This window comes from Phascolarctos cinereus, unplaced genomic scaffold (genome assembly GCF_003287225.1).
Source record: "Phascolarctos cinereus isolate Bilbo 61053 unplaced genomic scaffold, phaCin_HiC Scaffold_2;HRSCAF=192, whole genome shotgun sequence".
Taxonomy (NCBI): domain Eukaryota; kingdom Metazoa; phylum Chordata; class Mammalia; order Diprotodontia; family Phascolarctidae; genus Phascolarctos; species Phascolarctos cinereus.
Genome location: NW_027555625.1, coordinates 294,569,983 through 294,585,771, shown reverse-complemented (window position 1 = coordinate 294,585,771; position 15,789 = coordinate 294,569,983). Strand labels below are relative to the sequence as shown.

Genomic DNA, 15,789 nt, shown 5'->3' with positions numbered 1-15,789 from the left:
GGTTCCCCTGCCTGTACTGAGGCACTTGGTGATTCTGGTGTTTGTGCTTGACTGCTCCTCCACCCTGGAATTCAGGCTCTCTTCCTGGCATGCTAAGGTGGAGATTTCTGGTGGCTTGCTGGGACACCTCCCATTCTATACTGTTCCCTCTCCCCCAGAGCAAGAAAGATTTTTCCTGTTAATCCCCCAAGCTTCCTGTGTTACAAGACTGCTGCACCTTGTTTAGCTGTTCCAAGGTTTTTCCTGGGGTGATATTTTCCAGGCTTTCAGAGGTCAACAAGGGAAGGTGAGAAAGACTTATTTCTTACACCACCATCTTGGCTCCCCTAGGTTTTACATTTTAGAAAGGACATTGTCAACCTGGTGAACAGGATGTTCAAGATGGTTGAGGGGACTATATACACCATGCTCTAAGAGAATCATAGGAGAAAACCATTGCCAAGGAAATCACAGCTATGATTACTAGAATATGGAGGACTTTTCTACTAAAACAAAAACTTTACATTTCTTTCCCAGCTGCTTTCATTTCTTTGCACTTACTTCAGGTCCATCTTTGAAGAAAGTACCAGTATTCCAAATTCTTTGTTTAAGTTGGTATTAATTATTCACCAAAGAACCACTAACTTAAGATGTATACTCCCATGTGATATACATATTAGATTTGGGCCCAGGACACACAGTAATTTGTAGAAGAAAAAGAGGAGTGAACTTATTCTACTAATTTTTCTAGACAGTAAGGTCGGAACATATATTAATCAACAAATTACATTAGTATCAGATTTATAATATATGTGGACACAATGGAGTATAGATACTAATTACATGCAATAAATCTAATGCTATGAAAGCTATAGATATGCATGTACACATACATATTATATATATGTGTCTGTATATATCTATATATATGCATATATGTGTATATACACATATATAAACATATGTATATGTATATACATATGTAAACATATGTATATATGTGAATGTATATCTATCCATCTATATATCTATCTGTGTGTGTGTGTGTGTGTGTGTGTGTGTGTATGAAGGTGGTTTAATGATTACAGAAGCAGATTCAGAAAGACCTGAGTTCAAGGAAAGGTAAAAAGGAGCCAATTTTTGTGAAGGGCATTAAAAACATAGACTTATTTTCTATTTGATCCAGGAGGTAGTAGGGACCCATTGGAATTCCCTGAGAATGGGGAGGAGGACAACTTGGTCAGATATGTGCTTTAAGGAAGATGATTTTGTCATCTGAGCAGAAGATAGGCAGGAATAGGGAGAAATCAGAAGCAGGAAGAACAACCATAGAGCTATGGTAGTATTTCCAGGCCTGAGGTGATGAGAACTTGTGCCAAGGTTGTACTTGTATCAGTGGAAGACTGTTGTGAGAGTAGATCTGAAAGGAAAAAATGACATGTTCTGGTGACACTCTGGATAGGTGTGGGGAGTGCAATTGAGGATCCAATGATAACACCAAGTTTCTGAGCCTAGCTAACTGAGAGGATGGCACTGACTTATTTGGCCTTCATTTGTGTCACCAGCACTTAGCAAAGTACCTAATACATAGTAGGCACTTAATGAATGCTTATTGACTTGACTTTATGTCTTCTACAACAGAAGTGAAGTTTGGAAAAATAGAAAGTTTGGGGGGAAAGATAATGACTTCAGTTTGGACATGTAGGAGTTAGAGATGCCTTTGAGACATCCAGTTTGAGTTATCTAAAGGAGAATTCATGATGTTTGACTGAAGTTTGGGACAGATATTAGGCCTGGATATATAAATCTGGGAATCATCTCTCTAGACAGGATAACTAAATGTGTTGGAACTGAAAAGATCACCAAGCAAGATAAAGAGGGAGAAGAGGACCAAGACAGACTCCTGTGGGACACCCATGGTTAGTGGGCATGACCTGGATGAAAATCCAGGAAATGAGACTGATGATACAGATAGGAGAAGAATAAAGAAAGAAGAATATCATGAAAACTTGGGGAAAAAAGTATGCAGGAGAAGAGGGAGCTTGACAGTGTCAAAGGATATAGAGCAGTCAAGAGGATAGGGATTGAGAGGAAAAATCATTATATTTAGCAATTAAAAGATCACTGGTAACTTCAGTTTGATGATGAGGTTTGAATTCATTACAGAGAGTTTAGAAGAATGAAGGGATGGGAGGTAGAGGTGCCATGTGTTGATTGTTTTCCCAAGAAATTTAACCTTTGTAATATTGCTCCTATATGTCCCTTTCTCACCTCTGACATTATCACAACCATGGTGTGGCATCTTCTTATCTCATGATTGGACTATTGCAATAGCCTTCTTGTTGGTCTCCCTGGATCAAGTCCTTCAGCACTCCAATCTATCCTTCACTCAGCTATCAAATTGATATTCTTAAACTGACCATGTCACTCCCTCTCCTTCTTCAGTCAATTTCAGGGACTCGTGTTATTTCCAGGATCAAATATAAAATCCTCTGTATGATATTTGAGATCCCTTCATAACGTGGTCCTTCCTACCTCTACAATCTTCCTACACCTTCTCCCCCTCCCATACTCTGTGGTTCAATTACACTGGCCTTCTGCTGTTCCTACCACACACAAAATGTTCCATCTTCTGAGCATTTTCACTAGCTGTCCCTCATGCTGGGAATTATCTCCTTCCTTAACCCCACCTCCTGGCTTCCCTGGCTTCCTTCATACCACGTCATAAGAAGCCTTTCCCAGTCTTCCTTAATCTTAATGTCTTCCTTCTGAGATCACCTCCAATTTATCATGTGCATATCTTGCTTGTGCCTAGTTGTTTAAATGTTGTCTCCTCAATTGGATGATGAGGTCCCAGAGAGCAGAGACCATTGCCTTTATTTGTAACACCATCACTTCATGTAGGGCCTGGAACATAGTAGGCACTTTTTAAAATGCTCATTGTCTTGACATGCCTTTATCCTTTTTCTACCCATTATTATGCTTTCCCACTGTCAGACAGCAAAAATACACCTGGGAGTAAAATGCAGACACCAGCAATGTCATTTTCTCTATACTATACCCAACTGCCCCTCACTGTATAAACACCCATACTAAGTTTGCTCTGACCAACAGTAAAATGACTTCCTTTGATTATATTGTTCTACTTAACACCAGGGATGATCATTGGAAATTTGATCACAGCAGTGTTCAGATTTAAGGTTGAACCAGATGACACATCAGGACCCCTCCAACACTAAAATTTTATTATTCCGTAGGTTACATACCCACATCAAATATCTTTCCTAAAGAAGCAAAAAGGACATGAGCCAGACCAACCAGACTTGGGTGACAGAATTCCTCCTCCTGGGACTTTCTGATGACCCTCAGACTCAAGTGTTACTCTTCGTACTGTTTCTAGGGGTCTACTTGGTTACTGCACTTGGAAACCTGCTCATTACCATCCTGGTTCTGGCTGATTCACACCTCCATATACCCATGTACTTTTTTCTGTGTAACTTGTCTCTTGCTGACTTCTGCTCCTCTACCAACATTGTTCCCCAGGCCCTAGTCCACATGCTGTCCAAAAGGAAGGTTATATCTTTCATGGACTGTGCAGCCCAGCTTTTCTTATACCTCTTTTTTGGTGCTACACAATGTGCACTGTTAGCTGTGATGTCCTATGACAGATACTTGGCAATCTGTGACCCCATGCACTACTCTCTCATCATGACTTGGAAAGTGTGTGGCTATTTGGCCTTAGGGTGCTGGATCAGTGGTGTTCTAGTATCCTTGGTGGACACTACATTCACACTATGCCTCCCCTATCAAGGAGACAATAAGATTGCTCATTTCTTTTGTGAGGCCCCAGTTCTCTTGGCCTTGGCATCTGGAGACACCCACAGATCACAGATGGCCCTTTTCCTCATGGGTGTGGTGATTCTTCTTGCACCTGTGTCCTTGATCTTGGTCTCCTACAGCTCTATCATAGTGACTGTCATCAGGATGAAGACAACTTCAGGGAGGCTTAAGGCTTTCTCCACCTGTGGCTCCCACCTTATTGTGGTTATCCTATTTTATGGATCAGCAATCATGACCTACATGACACCTAGGTCATCCAAAGAGCAGGGGAAGCTGGTGTCTGTGTTGTATGCTGTGGTAAACCCTATGCTTAACCCTCTCATCTACAGCCTGAGGAACAAAGATGTAAAGAGGGCACTCAGGAATGTAGCCAACTGAGCACCATCCTGGAGATAATGATTTTCTTATTATAATTTCATTTATCAGTATATCTTAGTTTCAAAACTTGTTACACCAACTCCACCACACACACACACACACACACACACACACACACACACACACACACACATACACACAAAATTCCAAAGGGAGGAAATGCATTTCCCCTCATGGTTGATGTTAGGGAATGCATTTTACTATCATCCTATAAATTTACATAGAATATTTGTGTATTATACACTTGTAATATGTCTTAGGTGTGGAAAAAGGTGTGATGATGCCATCTGTAACTCTAGACAATTACACAAAGCTATGCTATTATGGAGGACTTAGGGACGGACCTTGTTAATGTGGAGTTATTATAGTTTCTGGATATTCTGCACTAGATTTTGGGAGTACAGAGCAATGTTGAAAAGATTATTGAAAGCCAGAAGAGGGAAAGGGGAAACATTTGAAAATCTAGTAGAGATCTACCAAAAAAAACAACCCTAACACGATCTTAGGCAACCATTAATAGAAATATGGTGTTCAAAATGTGTGAAATTACTGAACTATCGTTCTCTGTGTAGGTAGGATCATATCAGTAGAGTTCTGTTTTTTTTTCCTTCTGTATTAAATACAGTGTCTGGGACTTAGTAGATGATTAATAAATTCCTATTGACTTGCTGATTTGATATGGCCAGACTGAATTATGCCCAGAGGAAGGGAATAAAAGTGAACTTAATTTCAACATGTGAGAAGATGGGTCAAAAAAATTTTAATCTCCTTATTAGAAAAAGTCTCACAGTTATTTATTCAGCCTATTACTGTGTATCCTTGAATCTCAGTCAAGCCAATGTCTCTTAAAGTACCCTATCTCCTTTTTAGGCTGCTTTAATTATAACAAAGTTTCTTCATACTATCTAGCCAAGTCTTCCTCTCTACATGTTCTGCCCATCTCTCTAATTCTTCTTGCTGGGACCAAACAGAATAAGTCTAATCCCTTTTCCATAAGAATGTCATTAAAGTATTTATTGTTGTTCAACTCGTTCTTGAAGACTAGTGACATCATTAAGGTGGTGTCTTGACTTGAGTGTGAATTGGATTTAAATGAGGCACAGCTACGAAAAGTCATCAGTCTCATCCTCTCCTCCAGAGTCATCAGAGTCCAACTGAAAGACAAAATTCAGTGGTGATGGGCCAGAATGCAGTGGGCGACTTTGACTTTTTTAAATTAAGAGTTTTCCAGGGTCTCAGTTTGTCTGAGGCAACGCCCATTCAACGATTAAGTGCTAGAGAAGAACTGGGATGAAAGATGGCACAGATTACCACTTCCAAAGTGTGGATCTGGGAAGGGAAGATCCTCAGAATCTCTGACCAGAGCAGAAAACTATTAATATTTATACTCATTCTAAGCCATCAATACCCAAACAATGAGCAACGAAGACTTGGGCTGGGACCTATTATTGGCCATTCAATGAAAGCCAGAGTGATTTGGGTTGAAAAGCATAGTCAGGTAGCACCATCTGAATCACAATAGGCTTTTTAAAAACCTGTTTTTCCAAAGCTATAGTATAAATGAGAACTGTTTAAGACAATGAGTAATAACACAAAGCCAAGGACAGACAATTATGACATTACACTAAAGGCTGATCTATTTTCTTGTTGTTTTTCAGTCCTGTCTGATTCTTTCTGACCAAGTTTGAGGTTTTCTTGGCAAAGATGCTGAAATGGTTGGCAATTTCCTACTCAGATCATTTTCAGATAAGGAACTGAGGCAAACAGGATTAAGTGACTTTCCCAGGGTCACACAGTTAAGAATATCTGAGACCAGATTTAAACTCAGTAAGATAAGTCACCTTGACTGCCAGCCCAGCATTCTATCCACAGTGTCACTTAGCTGCTCAAAGATTTGTCTGTAGGTTGATATTAGTTCATTATTGTGAAAAATTATTTTTTGTAGTAATTATTTCCTTGGAAACTCAGAGCTTCCCTATCTCCCTTTCTTTCTAAGTTCAGTCCTTCTTCAGAAGGACATTAAGATATAATCTAAATGGATTTATTCCTGCTCATTATGTTGCCTGGACAGGTCAGGGAGAATATTGATTCCTCCCTATTGTCAAGACAAGTGATATGGAAATTCATATCTCTTTGACCAGGATTGAGTGGGCAAGGACATGTATTGAAAGACCCTCCATTTTAATATGGCCCACCTCTCAGAGTTGATTGGCATCCCTTGGGAACATCTACTCTTCAAATGGCATATAAGCCTGCAACCCCCAAATCCCAATTTGAACCAGTTCTGAGCTAGCCCCTTAGGGGGGCCCAGTTTTGGACTAAACTCCCATGCAATGTGTGTCAAGCCAGCTTGAGAGAAATTAAACTGTGGACACATGTACCCCAATTTCATTGTCTCCTAGAGCTGACTGTTTCAAAATTGGGGTTTGTGGATTCTTGGGGTTCACATTGTATATTTCTCTTTGATTTTAGTGGCTCTACAAGATACAAACACACCTAACTTTTCTAAGATCTAACTCCCATCATTACATTGTCCATAAAAATAGCATGAATAATTTTTTTTCAAATGTTTCCTAAAATCTGGGTATACTATATCTTATGAAAAATGATTTCTAGACTCAGAGCTCTCCCCCCTAGCCTTCGGCTTCAAAGTTCTTCAGAAGGACATTACTGATAATGAGACTGCATTGAATCTTCTTATCCTGGTCCAACCCTACCCAAATCTGAATTGATTTTATCCTACTCAGGCTTGGGTGGAGGCAGATTTCTCTACTTAGATAGACCAAAGCTGGGAGTGATCTGGAATGATGGCAGGTTGATATGAGCTCCTGTTGAAGAAGTATATAACCTTGTACTCCCAAATCCCAAATCAAGCCAGTTCTGAACTGGCCCCCTTAGAGGGGCCCAGTTTTGGACTGAACTCCCATGCAATGCATGTCAAATCAGCTTGAGAAAAATTAAACCATGGACACACGAGCCTAATTTTGTCTGTCTCTTTCTTAGAACAGACTCTGTAATTTATTGGGGTTTGACAATCTCCAGCTATCTCCTGACATATCAGTTTAATAATCGTGACCAAAAAGTGAAAAGAAGTTGTGTTGATAAGACCCACTCATTTTTATGACTTATTTTTGATAGTTTTCTTGTAGATGATATTTATTGTTTAATATTTCTTCTACCTATAGAGATATACCAATTAACAAAGAACTTAAAAAGTGGAAAAAAAAACAATTCAGCAAAACCATCCAACTCATTAACTGCATTTTACAATATAAGTAAAATTCTACACCCACATCACTGATCTCTGCAAATAATTGACAGTACTGTATTTCTCAGGTTTTCTCCAGCTCTATTAAGATTTTCTAAGGTTCAATTTTATTTTTTGGTCCCTTCCATTTATTTTTTTCAATATTATGTATACTATTTTCCTGATTCTCATTGTGTATATTGTTTTCTTCTATCTGCTTGTTTCACTCTTCATCTGTTCATATGTCTATCCATGCTTCTATAATATTTATTGCTTGACATGGCACAGTAATTCCATTACTTTTAGGTACTTTAATTTCTTTAGCCATTGTTCTAATCAATGGGTATTTACATTGTTTCCAGTTCTTGGTGAACACAAAATGTGTGCCTATAAATATTTAGGTATATATGAGACCTTTACCATCTGCCTTTAAACTCCTTCAAGTATATGCCTAGCAACTGATTGTCTAAGTTAAAATGTATGGACTTTTAAGTTATTATTTTAGCATACTTCCAAATTGTTTTTCAGAATAATTAGACCAATTCACAGTGTATTAATGTGCCTGTATTCCCCCAACCCTTCCAGCATTGACTGCTTCCATCCCAATTGGATGGCTATGTGGTACAAACTCAGGGTTATTTATAATTGCATTTTCTTGATTTTTTAGAACAATTTTTGATACATTAACAATTCATAATTCTTCTCAAAACTGTGGAGAGGTAAAACTAAGATAGAATAGTAGCAGGAAAAAGTATAGCCAAGAGTGCTTTCTCTCCCTTTCTCTCTCTCTTTCTCTCTCTCTCTCTCTCTCTCTCTCTCTCTCTCTCTCACACACACACACACACACACACACACACACACACACACACACACTTTCCCTCAGAAAGATTTAGAAAGTACACTGTATCGTGTCCTGACTAGGAAAAACATGAAAAAAAATCAAGAGATTCATTTTTGCAGCCCTGGTTGGCAATGGGAGACTGAGGTCTGTGCAGAATATGAACAAGATCTAGCTAGGAAGAGTATCACAGAGCATTGCAGTGTCAAGGCAGCCTGTTCATAAGGGTTAGGATTGGCCCCAAACCAAAAGTTCTTCATTAAGTTAAAACAAAATTTGCTTCTTCCCAAAGTCCAGTGTCTCACTTTTTTAGTAGCCTCAGTTCCTTATGCTATCTTTATGTAACATGATTTCCAGATTCTTTGCCATTCTGATTGCCCAGAGAGACGGTACTCTAACCCTAACATTCTTGGCAGCAAAGCCAAGATGGAAATAAGCAGACTAGAAAGATGCTTGTGGTATGATGAAGGACACTTTTGAAATAGTCTTTAATATTTGAAAATATCTCTAATTTCATCAGTTTGGGTTCTCCTTCCCTTAACCCAGATCCACCCACCATACTTGGTGTATCCTTTCATGCATTACTACAAGAAAGTACCTGTTAATCAATATTACTCTTGCTTTAATATGCGTTGTGATACTTTTGTGAAAGCAGGAAGACTCGGGTTCATGTCATATCCCTAACACTAAGTAGCTGCTACGTGATCAATACTCTATCTATACTTCAGGTTCCAGATCACTTAAATGGAAATAATGTAATCTATAGTATCAATCACAAAGTTTGTTATGGGGCTGAAATGAAAAATGTATATGAATGAATGAACAAAAATCAACTATCTTGACCTAACCCTAGAAGAAGAGCAGGGTCCATTCTGGCTTATGTTCCAGTCTAAATTGTATGGTAGAATAATCACAGCAAGTAGCCAAAACCAAAGGGATACTTACCTGCCATTCTGAACAAGCAAACATTGCTAGCTAGCTGATAGTGGCTGTGTCTAGCAGCAATTTACTAGACCTCCAACCTTGGACAAACATACAGGTATGTTGTTCAGACCCAAACCCAGACCAGAAATTTGTAGAGTTCAGCCTGGGAAAGAAGGGGAAGTAATGAGACATAACTCTGGAGCAGAACACTTTGAGAGTACTGAAAGCCTGCAAGTACCTAGTTTAAAGTGTCTCTGAGAAATTAAAATAACATAACACTTGATACCCTAAAAAAGCAGCAGAAAGAAACAGGAGGGCAAAAGGTAAGCCCAAACATACCCACCAGAAATATACAGAGCCTGGCCCTAACATAAAGTCTGAAGTCAGAAAGTATGATGGAAGAAAGAGCAAACAAAAAAAAAAATGCTACAATTAGAAAGAAAAAAAGCTGCTCTGGTGACAGGGAAGCTTAAGGCACAAACCTAGAAGAGGAAAATGAGTCTAAAATGTCTATTAAAAAAGCCACAAAGAAAAATACAGCTTGGGCATAAGTTCAACTAGAATTCCTGGAAGGGACAAAATAAGAGCTTTTAAGAGATATTAAAAATTTCTTCATAAATTTTGAGGAAAAAAATTGGAACAACACTGAGAGCTATAGAGGAAAGAATTATAACTAATTAATATCTTGGTTCAAAAGGTACAAAAATTTATCCAAGCACCAAACTCCCTGAAAATTAGGATGGATCAGACAGAAGCTAATGATATCAAACAGAAGGAAAAATATTAAAATAGATGCAAAAGAGTGAAAAATAGATGAAAATTTAAGTTATCTCATAACAAACACAATTGACTTGGAAAATAAACAAGTACAGACAATTTAAGAATCACTGGATTAATAGAACAACATTACCAAAAAGGAGTCTGTGCTTCATATTATAACAAATTACACAAGAAAATGGACTACATCTCTTAGAACTAGAGGACATAGTAGAAAAAGCAAGAATCCAATAAATATCTCTTGAAAGAAATCCCAAAATTGAAACTCCCAAGAACATTAAAGCTAAAATCCAGAGGTTCTATGTCAAAGAGTAAAAACACTGCAAGTAACCTGAAAGAAAGAACTTAAGTATAAAAGAGCCACAGTCAGATCACACAAGTTTGAGTAGGCACAACTATAATTGAGCAGTACCATTAAAATAAGATACAGACATACCTTAGAGATATTGTGGATTCAGTTCCAGACCACCACAATAAAGTAATTATCATAATAAAGCGAGTCCCACTCATTTTTTGGTTTCCCAGTACATATAAAAGTTATGCTTAAGCTGTACTGTAGACTGTTAAGTATGCAAAATTATCATGTCTAAATATATATATATATATATGTATGTATGTATGTATGTATGTATGTATGTATGTATGTAGATATGTTAATTAAAATAACATTTTATTGTTTAAAAATGCTAACCGGCATCTCAGCCTTCAGTGAGTTGTAATCCTTTTGCGGATGGAGGGTCTTCCTTGATGTTGATGCCTGCTGATGATGAGTCAGGGTCATTGTTACTGTGGCAATTTCTTAAAATAAGACACCAATCAAGTTTGTCATATCAATTGGCTATTCCTTTCACTTGCCATTGTAGAGTTATTAGCTGGCCTTATTTCAATATTTTGTGTCTCAGGGAATAGGGATGCCAGAGAAGAGGGAGAGACACATGAAATGGCTGGTAGAAGAAGCAATCAGAACATATGGGCACCCCATAACAATTATATCAGTAACATCAGAAATCACTGATCACAGATCACCATAACAGATATAACAATGAAAGTTTTGAAATATTGTGAGAATAATGAAAATGTGACAAAGAGACACCACATAAGCATATGCTGTTGGGAAAACTGTGCTGACAGACTTGCTCTATGCAGGGTTGCCACAAACCTTCAATTCGTTTAAAAAAAAAAAGAGCAATACTTGTGAAATACAATACAGTGGAGCACAAGAGAATGACATATACTTGTATTCTCAAAGGTTTATAGTCAAGAAAGAATTTTTCAGCAAAACTGGATATAATCTTAGGGGTCATGGTGAGGCGGAAGGACCTTTAATGAAAGAGAGGATTTCCAAGCATCTCTGATGAAAAGCCAGAGCTTAATAGAAACTTGGAAGTGCAAATACAGGAATAAAGAGAAATTTTTATACAGGAAAAATAAGGAAACAAGACTAAGGAATAAAAAAGGATAAATTGTTTACATTCTAATATGGGCAGATAATACATTTGTCCTTTCAGAATCCTATCACCATCAGGAATTATAAAAGGAATCTAATTTGATAGAAAGCCTTAGAATGGCTCTTTGCTCCAATACGTGTGCTGCTGAATGAAGTTAGAGAAAATCCCACAACCATTCTTATTTAGTCCACTACAAGTTTATGTTACATAACCTCAGAGGGACCCTCACTGCTGCTATGCAATCCAACTATATCTCCCTTATCTCACTCTCTACAGCACCCCTTCCAATATTTTCATCTCTCCTCAAACTTCCCATGACTCCCACGCTCCCCATTATCTTAGCAAACAACCTTGCCTCATATTGTACAGGAAAAAAAAAAGAGTTCGTTTATGATGAGCTCTCTTTTCTTCCCTCTTCACCATTCAGGCATCCTTCCTATTACTCAGGTGACTTCTGCCACTGTCTCCTTCATCCATGTCTCACATGATGAAGTGGCCTTACTTCTTACCATTGCCAACTCCTCTATTTTTTCAAGTGATTCCATACCATTCTGTCCAAACCAACAGATTGCCCCCTTTCTCATCCTTACCTTTCATTAATGTTCAGTCTTTCCTTGTCTACTGGCTGATTTCCTACTGCCTACAAACATGCCCATGTCTTCTTCATCTTCACTTGATCCTTTCAGCTCTACCATCATTCTCTAACTCTTCTGCCCTTTGTAGCTAAATCCCTCAAAAAAGTCATCTACAATAAGTGTCTCCACTTTCTCTCCTCTCACTGTCTTCTTTATCCCTTAAAATCTGGCTTCTGATTTTATTATCCCACTGAAACTGCTCTCTCCAAAGTTACTAATGATCTCTTAGTTGCCAAAGCCAGTGGCCTAAATCTTAATTCTCATTCTCCTTAACCTCTCTGTATTTTTTGACACTGTTAGAACCTCATCCTTCCTTGATGCGCTATTCTCTCTAGGTTTTTTGGACATCACTCTCTACTGGTTCTCCTTCTACCTATCAGACTCCTCTTTTCTTTCTCTCCTTGGCTGGATCTTCTTTCAAATCATGCCTTTTAATGGGAAGTTTCCTACAAGGCTCTTTCCTGGCCTCTCTTTTCTTCTCCCTCTATACTTGATCATTTGATGATCTCTTACTCATCTCCCTGACATCCTTTAATTCCCAACTGAAATTACGTGTTTTTCTGGAAGCCTTCCCCAACTACTCTTAATTCTACTACCTTCCTTCTATTATTTCCTTTGTGTGTTGTTTGGCTTCCTTTGCATATATTTGTTTGCATGTTAGCTCCTCCATTACATTGAAAGCTCTTTGAGAGCAAGATTGTCTTTTGCCTCTTTTTGTATTCCCAGTGCTTAGCACAGTGCCTGGCACAGAGTAGGCATTTAATAAATGGTTATTGATTGTTCAATTGAATTATTGCCTACTCATCTTGTATATAACTTGCTTAGTATACATTTCTTTGCATATTGTCTCCCCTATTAAATAGTAAGCTTTTTGAGGTTAGAGACGTCTTCTTAGCCTCTTTTTGTACCCCTAGTGCTGGCACAGTTCCTTGCATATGGAAAGCAATTAATATTACTTTTTGGTAAGAAATAATAAATATAAATAATTCAAAGAAAAGGGAATAATTGTATGAATGCCTACAGAATGAAATAGGCAGAACAAGGAAGACCACTAATATGGTAACTATAACAATGTAGATGGAAAGAACAAGATCATAACAGTATTTTTTAATGAATTTAATTGCTGATTAACTTGAATGACCAAACTTGGTCCCAATAAAATGGGGGGGAAACACATTCCTTTTGTGCAGAGATAAGGAATGATGGTTTGGAATATTATGTATGTATGTATATATGCATGTAAACATGTGTATAAATTATATATACATGTATTGTATATATGTATGCATATACATATATATGCAATACAAACATTGGTTATTTTGAAAAGCTACTCATTTTGGTCTTTCCTTTTTTATTCTTTCTTACAAAAGATAGTTAACTGAATAAAGGAGCATAATAAAGGAATATATTAATGAATGATGTTAAGATGTATTATAATTTTAAAAAAAAAGCCAAGAACCTGCCTACATCTTTGGTTTTCTGGGGATCCATGGTAGTTAGGTGGAAAGTGTGACTTTTCCTCATGAGTCCATAAGAGTTGGAAGATATTTGAAATAAATGCACATATGAACATATGAGCAATGTCACATTGGGACAGAATTATTTCTCTTGCCTAGCAATTGGTCAGAAAAAGTGATAGTCAAGAAATTGAAAACTATATGCCCTATGACTATGAGAGTTAAAAAAAATCAATCACATTTGTTAAATCTACTACAAAGAGAAAGGAGTGTCAGGGTTTGATGTAATCCATTTGAAGTTAGGGCTGCATTAACGTCTTGATGGAGTTTCTTATTCATATAAAAGATATCTATGAATACTATCAAGTGTTCAAATCAATAAGAAATAACTATGGATTTGAAAACTTTACAGAGTTGAAGAAGTCATGACTGTACTGAGAGAAATGATTACTACTAACCAATGATTTGAGGAGATTCAGTTGCCCCCCTGTTTTTAAAAATTCAGTTCCTCAAAAGACTTACTGATAATGGCAATGGAATAACTTTGTTGTTCAGACCCCACCCAGATGGGGAAAACATTGTGCTCTACTCAGGTTGTGTGGGAACAAATTCTTTAAATAGATTGCCCAAGGGAAGCCAAGATGGTGGAATAAGAAGTAAGTCATTCTCCCCCTCCCTTATTAACCTCTGAAAGCCCAGAAAATATCACCCCAGGAAAAATTCTGGACAGCTGAAACAGAAGAAAGACAGGACGCAGCACTCCAGTAGCCCAAGTAGCTTAAGGGATTAATGGGAAAGGCCCCTGTTGCCCTGGGGAAAAGGAGCAGTATAGAAAGGGAGGTGACCCAGCAAGCTAGCTGAAAGCCCCACCTTAGCATACCAGGAGGAGCCAACACCTGGACCTGCAAGTGCCTCAGTGAGGGCAGGGGAAACTGGAGGAAACCAGCTTGGAAAACCACCAGGTACCCCAGAATTCTACAGCAACCAGGTCTCTCAGTGCTTCAGCAACACTAAGGGAAGCATCGCTCCAAGGGGCCCCAGGTGGTTAAACACCCTGCAACATCCATCTGAAAGGAGCTGAAGAAAGTGAAAGGAAAGAAAGGCCCAGGTGAGCAGGAAATCTCCAAGGGTCACACTACCCAATTCTACCCCTAGAGAGTTCCAGTGTTGCTGATTCCAGCCCAACATCAGGTAAGCTGCCAGAACCCTATAGCCTCCAACTGCCAACATTAGAAGCCCCAGCACAGAAAGCCAGTGACCAGGCCCTAGGCTCCCAACACAAGAAGCCTGGGTCAGTGCCCTCTGCTCCCCAGCAGGAGAGCTCAATCTCTTTAAAGGCCAGGAAATAAACAAACATCATGAGCAAAAAGAAACATACCATAGATTCATATTATGAGAACAGTGAAGATCAAGGCAGAAATTCTGAAGAGGACAACACTACCAATAAACCCACATCTGGAACCTCAAAAGGGAATATGAACTGGTCTAAAGCCCAAAAAGCCTTCTTAGAAGAGCTCAAGAAGGATTTTGAAAGTCAAATGAGAGAGGTAGAAGAAAAAATGAGAAAAGAAATGAGAGATATGAGAGAGAGACAAAAATTAACTGTAGAAAACAGTCCTTAAAAAATACATTTGACCAACTGGAAAAAAAGCACACTGAAGAAAACCAGTCCTGAAAAAATACAGTTGGACAAATGGGGAAGGAAGTGCAAAACCTAATAGAAGAAAACAATTTGTTAAAAATTAGACTTAGGCAAATGGAAGCTAATGACTCTATGAGAGAGCAAGAATCAGTCAAATGGAAACAAAAGAATGAAAAAATAGATAAAGCCATAAAATACCTCATTGGTAAAACAATGGACCTGGAAAATTGATCCAGGAGAGAAAATTTAAAAATTATTGGTCTACCTAAAAATCACAATGAGAAAAAGAGCCTGGACAGTATCTTTCAGGAAATCATCAAGGAAAACTTCCCTGAGGTCCTAGAACCAGAGCGTAAAATAGCCATAGAAAGAATCCACCAATCACCACCTGAAAGAGATCCCAAATTGAAAATGCCAAGGAATACAGTAGCCAAATTCCAAAATTACCAGGTCAAAGAGAAAATACTGCAAGTAGCCAGAAAGAAACAATTTAAGTATCATGGAACCACAGTCAGGATTACACAGGACCTTGCAGCTTCCACATTAAAAGTCCATAGGGCATGGAATATGATATCCCATAAGGCAAAGGAGCTTGGATTACAACCAAGGATCAACCATCCA

General features: G+C 38.2%; 1 protein-coding gene and 1 long non-coding RNA gene across 2 annotated transcripts in view; both read left to right on the top strand.

Annotated features, from left to right (window-relative positions):
* LOC110207385 (uncharacterized) overlaps positions 1 to 15,789 on the top strand; it is a 70,620-nt gene that overhangs the window by 49,722 nt on the left and 5,109 nt on the right. The window lies entirely within an intron of this gene.
* On the top strand, positions 3,283 to 4,197 carry LOC110207388 (olfactory receptor 2D2-like). The gene has a single exon (XM_020985004.1). It carries the CDS (start codon positions 3,283 to 3,285, stop codon positions 4,195 to 4,197), a length of 915 nt encoding a protein of 304 aa, XP_020840663.1.